Below are 18,301 nucleotides of genomic sequence, written 5' to 3'. Positions count from 1 at the left end.
TTTGTTACTCCAGTGAGAATATATTCAGTGCTACTGTTTTTCTGTAGTTCTGTAGAAAATACCTAAACGTCACTCACTGAAAGGTCGGACATCTGTTTCAGATCTGATATTGGGTTAAGTTTATGTTTATAACATAATTATAATTAGTATTTTATATAATTAATTATAAAATATCCCTTAATTATAATCAATCTGTTGTAGTTTTTAATTAGGTATAAATCATTATATATGCATATAAAATATATATAAATAGTTTTTAGCATAATTAAAGTGCCCCATTATGTTTTTTTTAATATTCCCTCCCATGCATATTGTAATATCACTGTTTTTTTAAAGTCAAAAGTGCACAATAAATAAAGTTATTGGCCCCTGAGAAAAAGAATGAACTCTGAACCGGCTAAACGAGTCTTTTCTTTCTAATCCCACTGCGTTACGGTTCTACATCACTAGAAAATAAATCCAGCTGCCATCAAACGTCATTTTAGTGACGACTCAAATCTCGGATTCGCAAAAAATTATATTGTGTAAGTTTCCTGCTAACCCCCGTTATGACTGGCTTACTGAAACTCTTCTGCTCATCAGCTGTGGCCACTATTACCTAAATCTGTGTGTATTAAAGCAGATCGTCTGTCGTTCGCACTACTGTGAGTAAAGATAAAGGATGGAGCCAGATTTATGATCCATCAGTCATTGACGTTAGTGCTGGGCTCACGTATGCGCTGTTATTGATACAGTTCCCGCATGTGCACCCCAATAAATCAGAAACACACACATGGGTTTGTTAATGGACACACACTTGTTAATGCTGATGGTGAGGAATTACAGCTCAACATCTCATAATGAACCTCAAAATGAGTAGCGTATCTCTGAGAAACGTCCTGCTCGAGTCGTCCTTGTGATGGAGGTTCGGGTTGAATAACTAGTTCTTCAATGTTTCATCATCGGACTCGCGCTCGGATTGATATGGTCAAAGCGACGCCATCGTTACGGTCTTTACAGTGTGTGTGATCTGGGCTTTAGGAAGCCTCCGGAGCTGAAGTTCAGTTATGGTAATGCGCTGTACACGGTAGACCAATCACAACAGACAGGGCTGTCTGACCAATCAGAGCAGAGTAGCTCATGGAAAGGAGGGATTTAGAGAGAACGATTCATCCGTTGAGTCGTTTGAGAATCACTAAACATTGTGGTGATGTCCAATGTGTATTATGAGTAAATAAGAGTGTTTTTTGACCTTTGATGCATGTAAACCTGTTGTAGGAGACGCAAAAACACAATTAAGAGCATGACAGGGGCACTTTAAAACATAACTAAACCTAAAACACAATGTAACTATTTTTGAAGAAAATTTGAGTGGTATTCACCCATGCAAAACACCATGGTGTGGTCTACAGCATGTGGTTGCTCTGATTGGTTTATAGTAGTTTACTGTACGGTGTCAAGGGTGTTCTGGGTGTTTGCTAGGTCCAAGTCAAAGAGATCACCTCCTACACCTTTAATGTTCTGTAAGTCACCTCATCTAAAAAAGCTGCACGATTTGAGGTATCAGTTATGAATCTAGCATAACCGTACAGGTCATGTTACACGTCATACACCAAGGTCATTTTATTCCTATTCTGCTGATGAAAAAGGAAAATATGAGCTCTGAGAGCAACGCTGCATGCATGTACAGTGATGTCTGTGCGTATCTTTGTAAATAGCAGAGTAAAAGAACTAACCTTGAGTTTTTCATTCATAACAGGTTCACTGACACACAAATGTATTTATTCTCTTCTTTTTCACTTCAGTGCTAAATATTTACAATGAGGGAGAGAGAGATAAAGCGGATGTGCGCAGGAGGAAGTGGTTAGCCCATTGAAGTCTCTTGTCACGGCTTATCTCTAAGGACCTCTCGCCATTCTCTGTTGAACTTGTGCATTCCTCTTGTGTTTATCTCGTCCCAATGAAATCTCACACACTTACACTCTTGTCTCGATCAGAATTTGGGAAAAGCGCTTTGTCAGATATTTCAGTCATTAGAGGGAGTCATAAAGAGAGATCTAGATCAACTAGTTGGCCTTATTGGAGTATTTAATCTAGATTTGTTTTTGACTAATGCCTTGATACCAGACATAATGAGCCTTGGTGCACACATGGAACCTTTAGGTTCGAGTCTGAATCCCATTCCTCATCTCTTCCTTTCTCACTGTTTGTTTACCGCTGTGTGTGCATATGGCATTGAGGGAGGTGTAGTATTATTTTAGTGTGTGAACATCAGGCACTCGTCTGTTAGATCGCACCTGGTCTTTGGAAGCGCTGCTTGTTTACTTGGACTGGCGTTTGTTTGTCAAGATGTCATGCCTGACTGGCTGCAGTCAAACAGCTGTGCAGGAGTTATCCAATCCACTGGCGCCACTGTTTGAATGTGTTCTCAGTGGAGCATTTTACACCATGTCCACACTGCAAGTGCGTTTGCCCGAGCTAGAGCCTTCCCGTTAAAACAAAGCAAATACATACATACAGACTTCAGACCCAAATACATATCCATATCTCAAAATCAAGAAAATCTTTAAATCTTACACTGGCGACTTCATGTCTTAAAAATTGTGCCATTGTATTTCTTAATTGTGGGTCCTGTAATGCCTCTTTTTACAAGATGTAAAATTAGTCTCTGATGTCCCCAGCGTGTTTATGTAAACAGATCATTTTTACAGCATGTTAAAATTGTCACTTAAAGAGTGAAATTGTCACACTGAAACCGGCACAAAAACGTGCCAGTTTTGTGTTTGTGAGTCCCTTTAAATGCAAATGAGCTGCTGTTCCCGCCTCTTTTCAGGAAGAGGGCGGGGCTTTAAGAGCTTGTGTTAGCAGCTCTGATTAACTCACACAGACACACACACTGAAAATGTCAGAAAATGTTGGACTATGATGGAGAGACTCCAGAACAAGAGACGACATGTATAATGAGACAGGACGTTTCTGAATGGATAGTTGATGAATTAAGAGTTAACGATCTTCAAGTCATTGATTAGCATATTCTGTCATGATAATCTATAAATCGCTGGTGTGGGAACTGTTGTAAGATGCACAGAGCCAGAGAATATATGAAGAGAGAACAGGTATAGTTTAGTTTAATTACGGTTATAACTGATGTTGTCATCGCTTTATGACGTGCTATTGCATTTGTGTTCGTACTGTATCAATAAATGAGAAAGACGGACGACAGCTTGAGCGACTCCCAAATGTGCTCGACTACAACAACTCTTCCTCTTCTCCACATGACTTTGTTGCGTGTTCCCGGGGGCGGGGTCATGTCAATTTTAGGGTAAGTGTTGTCACTAGAGGAAGCTCGTTGTAGTCCCAACCGGTCGTTTGTTGTAGTCCTTAAAGATTTCTGTAAAAGTAAATGTCTCCCTTTGCTTTGAGCGTCGTAACTTTGCAGATGTTGTTTATGCTCAAACAGCGACATCACACACTCACTAAAGTTAAACAAGTCAAACCATAATCAAACACCCCTTTAAGTCTCAGTGTTATTTAATATCTCACAGTGACTTAAAGGGGTCATATTATGCTTTTTCACATGTTTAACTGTAGTTAGTGTGTATTGTTGCTGTTTGAGCATGAAGAAGATCTGCAAGGTCACAAAGCTCAAAGTCCCTCCAAAGGGAGAGGTTTTATTAAACAGAATCCTTTTACCAGAAAAAAACTACGTCGCGTTTTTTGCGGATCTTGTGAAGACAAATAAAACTAAACAAATGGACCGCTCTGAAACATCCTGTAATCTGTTCTGGATGATCTTCTTGTTTGTTAAAATTCTTAAGTCAGAATCAGGCTTGAATCTGTTTGAAATTGACGGCATCTTTAATATTTACATCTGAGCAGGTAAAACTCACGGGTATGGTAAGGGGTGTGACATATCCCCATCACTACACACTGGGCCAGCTAACCAATCACAACACATTTCATATTTCGAAAGGAGTGGGTTCATCGAAACAAGAAATAAACGCCGTTTTCAAGTGAGAAAAAACTGTTTTTCTTAATCCAAGGCAGAAATGAATTAGTTTTACTTAATCACTTAATTGGTTTTCTAATGTAATGATTTAGTTTTTTTTTTTCACAACATGCGCGACTGAGTTGGTAATGTTGATGAGCTGTAAGTTGTGAAGGTGATTAATAATGTGTGTGTGCGTGTGTGTGTGCGCGCTGTCTGGGGTGTCAGACAGGATGCAGATGGGGTATCTCGGACTTGTTTATAAATCCCTCAGGAGATCTGATGTGCATACACGTGCACACACACACACACACACACACTTAAACACAGTGACCACTTAAGCACACCTTATTACTACAGAAATAGCTCTGATGATTAGAATAGAAATGTGTTTTTCACACATGCGCGCACACACACACACACATACACACATTACAGCATCACACACACACTTATTTGCCGCTGCACTTTGTGCTATAAGCAAATTCACGACTGTTAACCAATTTGTCATATACTGAACGGCAAAGAATTCACTCTCTTTAAAATGGCATTTATTGAGTGTGCCAAAAAACAATATTTCTTTCTTTTCTTTTCTTTTTTTAAAATCTGGAATTAGAAAACTGGATTGTATTCAGATTTGATGATCTACTGGATTTAGTTTATATGTTTAATTTAAATAATGAATTATAATTCATGTGTTAAATATTTTGTTGTAGATGTAATTGATTTTGTTTATTTTAAAAATAGCTATAAATAACGTTTGAGTGATAGCTGCCTATAGCCTTGGACTTTAATTAATTAATTAATTAGTTATAATTATCGGTTTAATTATAATTATTTTCATCTTAATTGTATTTAATTAATGTGTTGTTGTTTTTTATTTAATTTAATTTTAAATATACATATTTATATATTAAAATATATTAAATGTTTAATGGATTATATTATATATATTATATTTATACGCAATATAATTTGAGTGGCATTTGCCCATGCAGATTTGGCAGCATTTCAGGGCAATGCTTCTTATTAATTAACTTCATTTATTCATCATGGAATTTATTCTGCCCGAGAAACCTTTATGTAACATAGATACATAAACCTGAAATAAGAGTTTCAGTTTGCACAAACCTGAGCACACACTTCCCACCCATCTGTGTAGAAATTGGTGCATTGGTCCACACTTTTTCATCTCACACTTCAGCTGACTCAGATCTTACCTAAAGGGGATTTTAATGCACACTTCTCTTCACTGTCCCAGATGAGTTGGGGACATCCCAGATCTGAGTGCAAAGGTCATCTGTAGCCTTGAAATGCCTTTGCATACCTGTGATAAGAGTGAAGGCCCCACACCACCTATAGAAGTCACATGCGCTGATCTCAGACCAGAAATTCTAGGCCCTGCAGAAAATATATGGAAAAAGGTTAAATTCACCCAAAATTGCGATTCTTCCCAACACTAATCCATATGACGTGTGCATTATCTTTCAAATCTTTGACGCTATACAGTTGCTCTGTGTGGGGAACAAAATGAAATGAATTATACATAATAAAAAGCGCTCATCTCATTTTTTAAACCGCATTCACATCCTTGATGATGCTGAATTGACACATGAATGAAATCAAGAGCCTTTTTCTGGATTCTGGAGGAGCAGATTTAATGCAGATCTGGCTATTACTCATTTCCTGTATTGCCCATGTATTAAGCTGACCTCAGATCAGTAGTCAAAGACTAACTGCAGGCTATTTTGAGGGTATTGAGCAATTAAAGAACCATATCTGAACTGTTACAGTCCAGGCATCTGCAACATTTAGTTCTTTTTGAACAAGTGATCTCCAGTTTGATTAGAAAACTGTGACACCTTCCTCGTCGCATTCCTGTAGTGACTCACATCCTGCCGCCCGGCCTTGTGTGTGTGTGTGTGTGTGCACATGTGCTCTGAATGTGACTGTATGTGATCTGCTAATATGACTTGATGAATTTATGCATGAGTACACTGGAACATGCACGACATTCTTTCTTTCTGTCTTTCTTTCTCGCATACTTTTAAGGAGTGTAGAGTTTCAAGAAAAAAATGTGTCTGTCGAAATATGTTTTGGGTACAGCAAAAATTGGTAACCCAGAAAAAATCATAGTTATGTGTCATAGTTACACTTTAATTATACATTTAAGTACTGTGTAATAATAATTAACTACATCTACTTACTATAAGTTTTAAGGTTTTGGTTGAGGGTTATTTGCATGTAATTATACATAATTTACTGTTTAATTTACTATAGTAAGTACATGTTACATATGTAACAATTACACTGTAAAATAAACTGTTACCTAATAAAATGTAACTGCATGTTTTTATGGTTAAGAACAACTTGTTTTAGATTAGTAAAACATGCACATTTATGTATCATTTATAATCTTTTTGTTTTTAGTTGTTAAAATCTTTTTTTAAATGAGTGTGTGAAAAATACGTGTGTAGTAGGGCGCAATTTTCTTTCTGTCTTGGTTTTTCTTAGGGATGCATGATATAATTGTACTATATGTTATCTGCTCTCTCTCTCTCTCTCTCTCTCTCTCTCTCTCTCTCTCTCTCTCTCTCTCTCTCTCTCTCTCTCTGTGTCAGGGTGGAGCGGGGCTGTGCTGTAGGGTTTCTGTTACAGTGTAGACAGACGCCAGACAGCCCCATACGTTATTACTCTCTCTCTCTGTGTGTGTGTGTGTGTACAAGGGTCTGTCAGCACTACTGGAGAGGCTGTCCTCCTCTACACACACACAGAGCGAACTCATCGACCCGTCGCTCTCAGCAGGAAAACATTCCCGCTGCCCCGCCTCTACCTCAACACTCCTCCTCCTCCCTGACTCAATCCCTCCTCGCTCCCTCCGTCTCAACCACTTTACTTTCCATACTGGTACCTCTCTTTCTCATTTTATCTCTATTCCTCCAGCTCTTCCTTTTCCTCTCACTCAGCATCCACTCATTCTCCTCTGGCAGGGCCAGTTAAACCGGTCAGTTGACCTCTAGTACGTACTTGATAGTTCATGACCCAGACAGAAGATCCAGAAATGCACATCTTTTGCATTGATTGTCCAAATTCATGGCGTCCTCTCACCTCTCAGATTTCGTGATGTGGAAGCCGCGCTTCCCTTTACTTGACCTCTAAGGTCATGACCTTCAGGATGAAAGGTTGGAGGTGACCTAGCTGACCTCCCTCTGTGGCTTGAGCCTCTGCTTTCCCATCTACTTCCTGCTACACAGGAAACGGACTGTTGATCCCTCCAGTAAAGTGCCACTAGATTTGCTTTAGATTGTACTTTTGCGTAAAATGCACTAATACATCAGGTATAATAACAATCTACTTAATTCACACGGACCTGTGCAGTCAAAATGTTCAGTATCGTTCTAGCAAATCTTCCCACAAGGGTTTAGTCCCTTTGAATGTTTTAGAGACATAACTCTTTCCCTCTGAAAGTGTTTTGTGATTTGTGATTGTATTTAAGATAGAGGTAGCAGTTACAATTGCCTGCTTAGTGTTCATATTTCCGTTCCATTATGAAAAAGGATGATAGCATGTATTTATATTTAGATCCGATACCAAAGTACCATTAAGGACACAGATACCTCTAATAAGTTTATTATTTCTATTTTTTTTCTATGTCTGAGGATAAATTTGTTAATTATATGTGACCTGTGCTGGCAAAATGAGTCTGAATGCGCACAGGATAATTTTGAGCTACAGGCAAAACAAGTGAAAGAGTTTGATTTTGAGGTTTTCAAGAAAGGAGTTCATTAAGCCCTCGTCTAGTGATCCAAAATGCTCCAGATAGCAATGAAACATCTAAAAGTTTCTTTATTTGTACATTTTCTGGGAGGAATACCTTTCCTTTGTCCATGAAAGCGACTTCACTCACACTGACTGACAGATCCGACGTGTGCGCACAGACGCATGATCCTGATATACACACATACACAGAATTACAGCATTTCAAAATAAGTCTTGGCGAGTATTCACACAAACGTTATCTGTTATATCTTATGTGAATGTCCGGTTAACTGTTGGGGGAAACATCTGATGTGTAACATTATATTGGATCCGTGCGTTACAGTAGATCTGAATATAAGCTGTCTGTGTCATTAATGTTAATCAAACAATTGGGGTATCATGAAAAAAAAAGTTGAATATATATATATATATTTTCCTTTAGAAAATCTGGTGTTATAACCAGGGATTTTAAGGTATGGCTGCTGTTTTGGAAACTTGAACTTGATTTTTCTCAAAATTGACTTTGCTGACTCTATCGATTTCAAACAGGTGTAGCTCAGTCTTTTTGTCTGATTCAAACAAATCATACATCATTTTGAAGGTTTTTTAATAGAAAATATGAAAATAACAATAACTCATTTTTAAAATTGAATGAAAACGTACTTATTGCGACTCATTTTGCCAGCACGGATCTCTCTCACACACACACACACACACACACACACACACACGTGGTGACATTTCTACACAATGATATTATATTGTTTCACTTCAAAGTTAAACGTCCAGTAAGTGGAAAAAAACAACCCAATGTTGGGTCAAATATGGACTAACCCAGCAATTGGGTTGTTTTAACCCAGTGATTGGGTTGTCTTAAGCAAATATTTAACCCAGTTGCTGGGTTAGTCCACATTTCCGCCATTCTGGATTGAAAAAGAATAGATAAGAAGGTTCAAATCAACACGCTTTACTTCACCAATATTTATATATGTTTACCTAAAGTAAAGTTTTATTAGTATGGCTGAAGTGGATCATCGAGGGTCAGCAGCAAAGACACTGGTTAATAAAGCAAGATTAAAAACATAAAGTACATTTGTGTAATTTAATACATTTAATTATTGTACTTAATACTCACTCAAATTGAGTACTGAAGCTGTTCTTATGCAAGTGACATGAGTAAATGCTCACATTTAGTCTAGAACTACAGTACAATAATCATCACAGTGCACACAACGCCTCTACACATACTCGCGATTTGGTAAACTGTTACTTTACTAGTTACTTAACGTAATCTGATTACGTAACGCAAGTTACTTGTAAAGCGTTACCCCCAACATTGGTCATACCACCCTCCTCAAAACCTGAAGATATGTCTTGCTCGCTCTTTTCCTGTTCATCTCTTTTCAAAGAGGAGTTGGCCTGAAAGATCGATTCAAAGGTATCAATGATAAGAGTTGAGCTATCAAAATGAAATGCTAGTCTCTCTTTCTTCTTAGTCGGTGTAGGTCTGGTCAGGGTGTGAATGGAAAAACCCAAGAAGACAAAATATCATTAGTGCAGGATGTGTGTATTCACTGAGTTTAGTGTGTTTCTCCAAAAAGGACATGACTAATAAAATGTTTCCTCTGCCAGCTAAATGGCAATACCTCTACTTTACCACTAGGCCATAAAAAGACTGTTTGTACTGTATCTGTGATTTGGTTGATATCTCTCATTCTTCAAGTTTAATTAATGCATTAATCCTCTGATCCTTTGACACACACACACACAAACACTCTCAGAGCATAATATTGACTTTAGTCAATTAAAAGTCACTTCTATTATCTGGAAAATGTGACTGGTTTGGGGGGGGGGGGGGTGAAATGCTGTTTCATGCATACTGAGCTTTTTACACTGTTAAAGACTTGGATTCCCATCCTAAACATAGACAAAGTTTCAAAAACTAATGTTGGACGTTTGATGGAGTATTTCTGTGTCAAAAATACTCCTTCCGGTTTCTCACAAGTTTCGGAGAGTTTATTTCGAGTATGGGTCGGCTTGACGTCGACAGAGCGGAAGGTCCTTGTATGGGCCGTACGGGCTCTTCTCCCGGTAGGGTGCGCGCGCGTGACTAGAGCGAGAGAGGAAATGCACGCCCATACACACTCTCTCAGCTGCAGATCCAGTCGTCCGTGAACACTTCTGTCGCGCCGCGCTCCACTTTATTCCTATGCTTTAACGCACCCGCACAGCATCCGGGAAGGCAGCGCTGCTTTTGAACCGATTTGAATGCACAAATGACGGGAAGCGTCACAACATCGCTGCAGTCGTGTCGCAAAAGTGGATCTCCACGGTCACTGCTGTCAGGACTTCACGAATCAACAATGTTACCAAAGAAGTGTGTTTTTGACGGAGCGGTCCCAGCGATAAAGGTTCGGTCCTGCTTTGGATGCAGGCGGTGAGTAAAGCTGCTTCAAATGTCTGTGCTGTCGGCTATCATCGCGTGAGTAAACATCAGTAAACAACACGATCGCGTAACGTTAGTTAATTTATCAATGGAGCATGCGATGTATGGTGTGTGTTTAAATTCATTTGTTTAGCTGACCACTTTAGGTGTCAGTTTGATTATTGTAAAGCCACCCCAAACATAAACCTAGCGTTCTCACAAAGCGTGCTTCGTCATTCAAATGCACTAACGTTACTCCATTGTTGTTCTGTATAACGTTACACTAGTCTGACGTGCAAAACCGTTTTGCTTGCTACTGCTAAGGTTAAGTCTCATACAATAGTCCATAAACTGAATCATGTCCTCATAAACTGCGAGTAAACACACACAAATGTTGACAGGGCACTAAATACAGTTCATACCACAGAGACGGACGTCCTGCTGCTGCTGTTTCTCCTGTTCAATTTATTTCAGCCTCCGGATCTGATTCTGGATCATATCTGTATTAGTTGAATCTGATTGATAGCCATTGATAGTTTATTTAGGTTAACGTTTTCTTTTCCACGCTTGGGGACGTCACCGTTTTCAGACGCTCTCAATGCAACAGCTGCGCTCACTCGTCATTATTTAGCTCCGCCCACACGATACGCCTCCATCCGCTCGTTTTTTCCGGAAAAACTCGGTACAGCCTATATTTATTTTATAAATATAATAAAACTAAAGACTTTTCAGAAATTTGAAGGATGCAATACTACTCTAGGTACTCAAGATTGACATGAGATTGACTGAAACACAGTGTTTCACCCCCCCTTTAATGTGTTTCATTGTGTCTTGCAATGCAAAGCAAGATTTAATGACATTGATTGAATGATTGCAGGTCATTTCCATTTCTATACACATGTTCATGTTCCCATCCCATTCCCTCTCTCCCTGGCAGAACTCAATCAGACACAATCTGTCCCTGCACAGTCGTTTCGTGCGCGTCCAGAATGAAGGAACGGGGAAGAGCTCGTGGTGGATGTTGAATCCTGAGGGGGGAAAGAGTGGCAAGTCTCCACGCCGGAGGGCCGCTTCCATGGACAACAACAGCAAGTTCACCAAGAGCCGTGGACGAGCTGCCAAAAAAAAGGTCAGTTGAGGAGAGAACAATCTCTGCTCATTCACTTTTCTGTGTGCTAAACTATGAATGTGCTGGTTTAAACCACTGCATGGATATCTAAACATGAGATTTCTGTAATTAGTTATTCAGATATTTGTATATGTTCGGATCTTTTTAAATTCTCCTCCATCCGAATGGTCAGTAGGTCAGTAGTTACAATAAAATAACTATATCTATTTCTGCTGTAAATAAGAATACACTATCATATAATCTCCTATACACTCTTACACAGCTGCATAAACACAGGAGAAACTACATTTCCCATCATGCATAGCAGCGCTCCTGCACAGAGTATAATGTTGAAGACGTGATTACGAGATCATTGCATTCAAGTTTCAAAATGTGAGGTCGTCATGGGAAATTTTTACCTGGGAAACTTGATTATTATTTACGATACTTCCGAAAGCATGTGAAGGCACCATAACTATCACACGAGTCGGCAGATAAAGTGCATTAATCATTATAACACTACAGTTCAATGTTTTACTAAATTAATGCAACTCCGTCGCCTACCACACAACCGTCTGCTACATTAGTTTACATTAGTTTAAATTAGTTTAGTAATTTGTTAATTATTCAGTGTTCGAACATATCGCAAACCAAGAGAACTGAACAGTACACACAAAATGTCAAAATTGAGACAACAGCAATCTGTTTTTTTTTTACGGATATATGGTAGGGGGTCCTATTACACATCTCCTGAAAGAGTAAGAATCTCCTGCTCAAAACACAGGCGGAAAAAAACCCCCGAGCGATAGCATATGCAAGCTGATGCATATGTAAAATAATGCGATCATCAACGATAAACAGCATATAAATCAAAACTGCCTTATGTTACTGAATGAAATGTTGACCCACGGCGAGCTACAGGACTACAAGCATTGATAGACTCAGTCTATTCCTTCTGTATTTTCGATCATCGTTCTGAGTCCCATCCAGATGTAGCCTTTGACAAAAACACGACTTCCTAGCTTTTTGCTGAAAATTTATTTTTTATGAAACTTTGCCGAACATTCAAGTGAGAATAATAGAGCTAGATAATAAATGTTTTTTGTGTTGAATAGCAGAGGCTATGTGTGCCAGTGTAGACACGGCGTAATATATACTAATATTTAATAATAGGAATTTGGGGTTTTCATGAGCTGTATGCCAAAATCATCAGTATTAAAACAATAAAAGACCTGAAATATTTCAGTTGGTGTGCAATGAATCTAAAATATATGAAAGATTAATTTTTATCCTTACATTATGGAAAATAATGAACTTCATCACAATATGCTAATTTTTTTGGAAGGACCTGTGTGTATATATATATATATATATATATATTAAGATTAACCTTTGTTATTGACCAAATACTTATTTTCCACCATAATTTGCAAATAAATTCTTTAAAAATCAGACAATGTGATTTTCTGGAGAGAAAAAAATCTCTTTCTGCATCTCATAGGTGAAGTGTACCTATGATGAAAATTACAGGCCTCTCTCATCTTTTTAAGTGGGAGAACTTCAACAATTGCTGGCTGACTAAATACTTTTTTGCCCCACTGTGTGTGTATATATATATATATATTGCAATAATGTTGGTTCTCATGGTTTCTTGTTTTGCGTCTGTAGATGTCATTGCAGGCTGGTCTGGACGGTGGCTCTAACAGTCCTGGCTCTCAGTACCCAAAATGGCTCGGCAGCCCCAACTCTCACAGCAATGACGACTTTGAACCCTGGACCTCCTTTCGTACCCGTGCGAGCTCTGACGCCAGCACACTCAGCGGCCGCCGCTCGCCTACCTTCCTACCTGAGGAGGACGAAGCCGGCGAGGTCCACATCGGATACCCAGGGACCAAACTGGGCGGGCCCCTGCCGAGCCTGTCCGAAGTAGCGGGTCACCACGGCTCCGAAAACGTGATGATGAACGATCTCTTAGACAACCTCAACCTCATCTCGCCCAAAAATAACACCCAGGGCAGCCAAGACGGCCAGCCTGCGCCCATGATGCAGGGTAGCCCCGGGTACCCGTCCTACAACTCCCCAAATATGGGTCCTCAAGTCCAGCAGGATTACCGGAAGTGCCTGTATGGACAGGGCGGGGTGGGTCCAATCGCCATACCGACTTTATCAGACAGTAAACCAGGAGGCTATGGACCGTTTGTTAGTCAGTACAGCTGTGCTGCAGGGATGCTCAAAGAGCTCCTAACTGCAGATGCCGATCCGAGAGCGGACCTGATGCAGTCAGTGGGGTCTGGGGAAGGCCGACGGGTGTTACCCAGCTATGCTAATCAGGGACAAATGGGACAGGGAGGCAAAATGATTCCACATCCTCACCTGCATGCACACCCACGATCGCTACATCAGATGCCCTCGCCAACATTAGGCATGAACGGCTGTGCATTGTTGCCCCACGGGCATCCCGTTCGCCTCGCTAACATGAAGCCACAACCCCACCTGCCTCATCACGCTCCGTTAGGAAGAGGCGGAGCTGAGCCGGGGATTCTGAGTTACACCAATGGGAACGGTTTTCACAGGCACGGACCGGTTCCTCACCACCATCACAGCCACCCGGAGCGGCTGCCCAGTGACTTGGACGACATGTCGATCGAGCAGCTGGAGTGTGACGTCGAAACCGTCCTGCATGACACGCTAATGGACGGCGATGCTCTGGACTTTAACTTCGACCCCATGAGCAGTCAACAGAGTTTCCCGCACGGAGTAAAGACCAACACGCATAGCTGGATATCTGGATAAACGTGTCAATCCATACACACACTTTGGCGAGGCAGTCTGTTCTGGATTTATAATACTGTATGAATTGATCATTGCAAATGTGTGTGAATATATACACTCTTAGAAAAAAGGTACAGTGCTGTCACTGGGGCGGTACCCTAAGGTACAAAAGTGATAATGTACCTAATAATGTAATCTTTCTATCTTACTTACCCCTAAATGGTACATATTAGTACCTTATAAGGTACATTTCAGTACTTTAAGAGTGTGAATTAGTACCTTAAAGTTACATATTAGTACCTTCTCGGTTTTGTACCTTAGGGTACCGCCCCAGTGAGAGAACTGTACCTTTTTTTCGGACAGTGTATGTAAATATGTCATATATATCATACAGTTGCTCAATTTGGACATGTTGTCGGTCATACCAAAAGGCTACACATGCAAGAGAGATTTCAACTTTTTATTTCCTTTCCATCTGCAACGACTTAATAATTGAAAGTGTAAAATAAAATGAAAGAGAAAATTTGGCCGTTTTTAAGTATAAACCTATTGAAGCTTGTTTCCGCCACAGAAAAACACATTTTAAAAGATAATTGCGACTTTTTATCTTCACACTGTGAGTTAAAACCTTTTTTCCTCATATTTCCGAGATATAAATTTCAATTCTGAGAGGGAAAAAAGACTAACTTTTCACAATTCTGACTTTATAACTAGCAATTGTGTGTTTATATAAACTCACAATTGTGAGGAAAAAAGTCAGAAGTGCGAGATCTATATATCACACAATTATCTTGCTATTGAGACTTTAAAAGGGCTTTTCACACTTGAAATAGTTAAGCCTGGGTCATTCTAATCCTGGGTTATCTCGCCTCACGTTTCACACTGCTCATAATTTACTCGTTGTTAAAAATAAAAATTCTGGGTATTAATAAACTGACGTTTCACATTCCTACTCCAAGTGTTTCCGACTGTGTCCCGCACTACTTCAAGCCACGCCCCGACTAAATACGCCTCCTACCTCAAGTCACGCCCCCTACAATGAAACGGGTTGGTCTGTGTTGTATTTGTCCCGCCTCTCCTCTACTGTGATTGGTCGGCTGGGTTAAAAAGTGACAGTGATGAGTGCTGCGCTTTACTCAGAGTTAAGAAATGAAAGAAAATGCCTCTGCACTCTGGAATAAGTAGAAGAAGATGATGAGTGTAAACGAACTTTGCCGGTGTTGTAAAAATAATTTAAGGAAACTCGGAGTACTTCCCAACACGATCATCATTTCTGAGAGAAATAGTAAAGGTGATGCATATACGAACAAGTTCTCCGTTTAGGATTAGAACGAATTCAACCCAAGCGCTCTTTGCTGACGTTACTGTTGATCATCTGTCCATTATCGTATAAAGCTCTGCTTCGGGCATAGTTGTTCCACAAAGGATCGAGTCCAGACCAAACTTCCTGACCTCAAATGTTGTGGGTGGGGCTAAATTCGGCTGGCATCCAGACTAGTCCAGAGCTAAATTACAAATGTGAAACATTCCTTTACCTGGGGTTAAAACCGGTGTTTAGAACGACGATAACCCGGGGTTAAGCGCAGTGTGAAAGCCCTTTTTATTTCTCACTAATGCGACCTAGTTTCTCGTAGTGACTATATATCTCACAATTCCAACTTTATTTCTCCCACTTCTGAATTTATTTCTCATTCAACTATAATCTTTTCGTTCTGATTTTTTTCTCTCCCTATTCTGCGTTTGTTTTTTATAATTACGACTTATTTCTGCCAAGCTTTATTTCTCCGAATTGCAACTTTATATATACATCATATAAAATCACTATTGGTGACTATTACCATTTTCGCTGCTCTCTCTCTCTGAAGTGTGTGTGTGTGTGTGTACACCTCATGAACTGTTTACCTCAGCCAATCAGCAGAGGCCAGTGATTGGTCACTATTTACTGATTTACAGTACATTGTTCGAGTAGACTCCATGATTGTCGGGAATCATCATAATCTGCTTTGTGCTTTTGGTTAGTCAGATTGTAAATATTGAATCTGGCTAATCAATAATAGTCACGTCAAACACTCACAGACATGGCTTTTTTTATATTGTTGGCTAGTTCTCTGATTGGCAATGTAGGTCACTAAAATGAATTCAGGGCAGAAGTTTGTGTCACGTCAACTGGAGTGCGGTGTAATGTCTGGTATAGAGTACATTACTGTTATCATTGTCATTTCAGGGTGCTGAATAAATGCGTTTTGTACAGAGATGTATATTTTTGTTGTACCAGCGGGATGGTAAATGAAATGTTTATATTTGTACACTTTTAAGCTTCTTACTGGCTCTTCAAAGACCCCTCCCAGCCTTTAAATGTCTAAAAAACTATTCTGTATTGTGGCCTTGGTTGCTGTATATATAATACATTTCTCAAAATGCTGGAGGAATTCTTTCATTGTATAAGATAATTTGTACTTTCCGCCTTCTCCTCTTACAAACTGGCATTTGGGACAGTTCATCAATTTCTGATTATAAAAAGACAAAATGGCGTAATGGTCCCGAGATGATCACCGAGTCTTAAAAAGCATTGACTCTAAGCGCTAAGGTTAGCTTAAGTATAACCCCGAGAAAACTTCATGATATTCATGATTCAGAAATTCACATTTGGAAAAAAAATTAATAATTTTTAAATGCTGTTTAAAAAAGTTTTTTTTTTTGGATACTTTGAAAAAACGTTGAACTTTGGAACGTAACATTGACATCAACATTTCTTTCATCATCTTGGATATTTATTTGTATATTTATCATTGACTTGTTCACCACAGTAGCAAAATTTAACAAATGTAAAATTCTGGAATCCTCAGTGAAGGTCATCGTCTTAAAAGGTTTCTCCATTTATGTATTTGACAGATATTCTATGATAATTTAATGTAATTTAAGACTTTTCGATGTAACTGCACATCAACAAAATATTTAATGCGTTGAGATTTTCTACCCAATCAGTGAGGTGTACCATGAAGGTTTGTACATTATAAAGAATATTTTAAACATATGCATATATTTTTAACAGATATAAAACAACTATCTGCATTTTATAGTAATTTTAGACTGTCTTTAAATATTAACAGTATGCTTTATCTCTTTATTGATCATATCTGTATATGACTTTAAGTATCACTGACAGTGTGAGGTTTTTTGTGGATCTTTTTACATGTAAATAGCACTGACTTTGTCTTATTTAATAATCACAAATGTCATTAGTTTGGACTCTAATTTCTTACTGGATGAATTTGTCTGAAGTGTGTTGAAGTTTTTACTGATTCTAATGTTGTCTGACGTGACCTAATGGAGATTGTACATTAGAAACACACTCATCGTACAGTCCTTGTCAGAACCACATGCTTTTTTTAGACTAGTTCTACATGGAGGAAGTGCCTGATAATATTGTAATGTAATTAAAACAGCGATGAAGAATTGATTTTAAAGTTGCAGCTGTAATATGAAGCCATAATTGTACATAAAGGTATGAATATAAAAAAAAAAAAATAACGAATCTGTTTTTTTTTAATGTAGCAATCTGTTTGAATGTGTGTATTGTTATGTTTAGTATGAGTTTGTATGGATGAGAGTGTGTATAAGTGTGTCATATTAATATGTGTAACTGTGTCCTGAACTAATGGCTATTCGTAAGAGTATCAGTGCTTTCAGACATATAATGTTTTGGGTTTGTATGTTTATGTTTTGCTTATGAGCTGACACTCATGACGTCTTTACTGTAAACATACTGTATTTGTACAGTTCATGTGCACTATGAAGGTACCCAGCATGCAATGCACCATGAATAGATTATGCTGTAGCCTAGTTGTTGGTTTCATCGGCACAACGGTCTAAATTACATTACAAATTATTAAATTGCTGGATTACCTTTCGTATTACATATATAACATATTGTACACCTTTCTGTAGTTTTATTTCAGGTGTTGATGTCCTTAAAGGGTTAGTTCACCCAAAAATGAAATGTCTGTCATTAACGACTCACCCTAATGTCGTTCCACACCCGTAAGACCTCCGTTCATCTTCACACACAGTTTAAGATATTTTATATTTAGTCCGAGAGCGTATGCAAGTGTATGCACACTATACTGTCCATGTCCAGAAAGGGAATAAAAACATCATCACAGTAGTCCATATGAGACATCAGTGGGTTAATTAAGGGGGTCGCACACCGGACGCGGAGCTCGGCGGCGCGCCACGCAGCGTCTGAGGTATCGCACACCGGACACGCACA

General features: G+C 39.0%; 1 protein-coding gene across 2 annotated transcripts in view; it reads left to right on the top strand.

Moving 5' to 3' along the window:
* foxo1b (forkhead box O1 b) overlaps positions 1-16,692 on the top strand; it is a 63,390-nt gene extending 46,698 nt beyond the window's left edge. For both annotated transcript variants that reach the window (XM_067434264.1, XM_067434263.1), the window contains 2 exons: positions 11,089-11,280; positions 12,928-16,692. In XM_067434264.1, the coding sequence (XP_067290365.1) occupies positions 11,089-11,280; positions 12,928-14,052 (1,317 nt within the window). In that variant the 3' untranslated portion in view covers positions 14,053-16,692. The remainder of the gene's footprint in view (positions 1-11,088; positions 11,281-12,927) is intronic.
* The last annotated feature ends 1,609 nt before the right edge of the window (positions 16,693-18,301 follow it).

This window comes from Pseudorasbora parva, chromosome 23 (genome assembly GCF_024679245.1).
Source record: "Pseudorasbora parva isolate DD20220531a chromosome 23, ASM2467924v1, whole genome shotgun sequence".
NCBI classification, from domain to species: domain Eukaryota; kingdom Metazoa; phylum Chordata; class Actinopteri; order Cypriniformes; family Gobionidae; genus Pseudorasbora; species Pseudorasbora parva.
The sequence above is the reverse complement of the archived record's forward strand: the minus strand, read 5'-3'. Positions and strand labels throughout refer to the sequence as shown.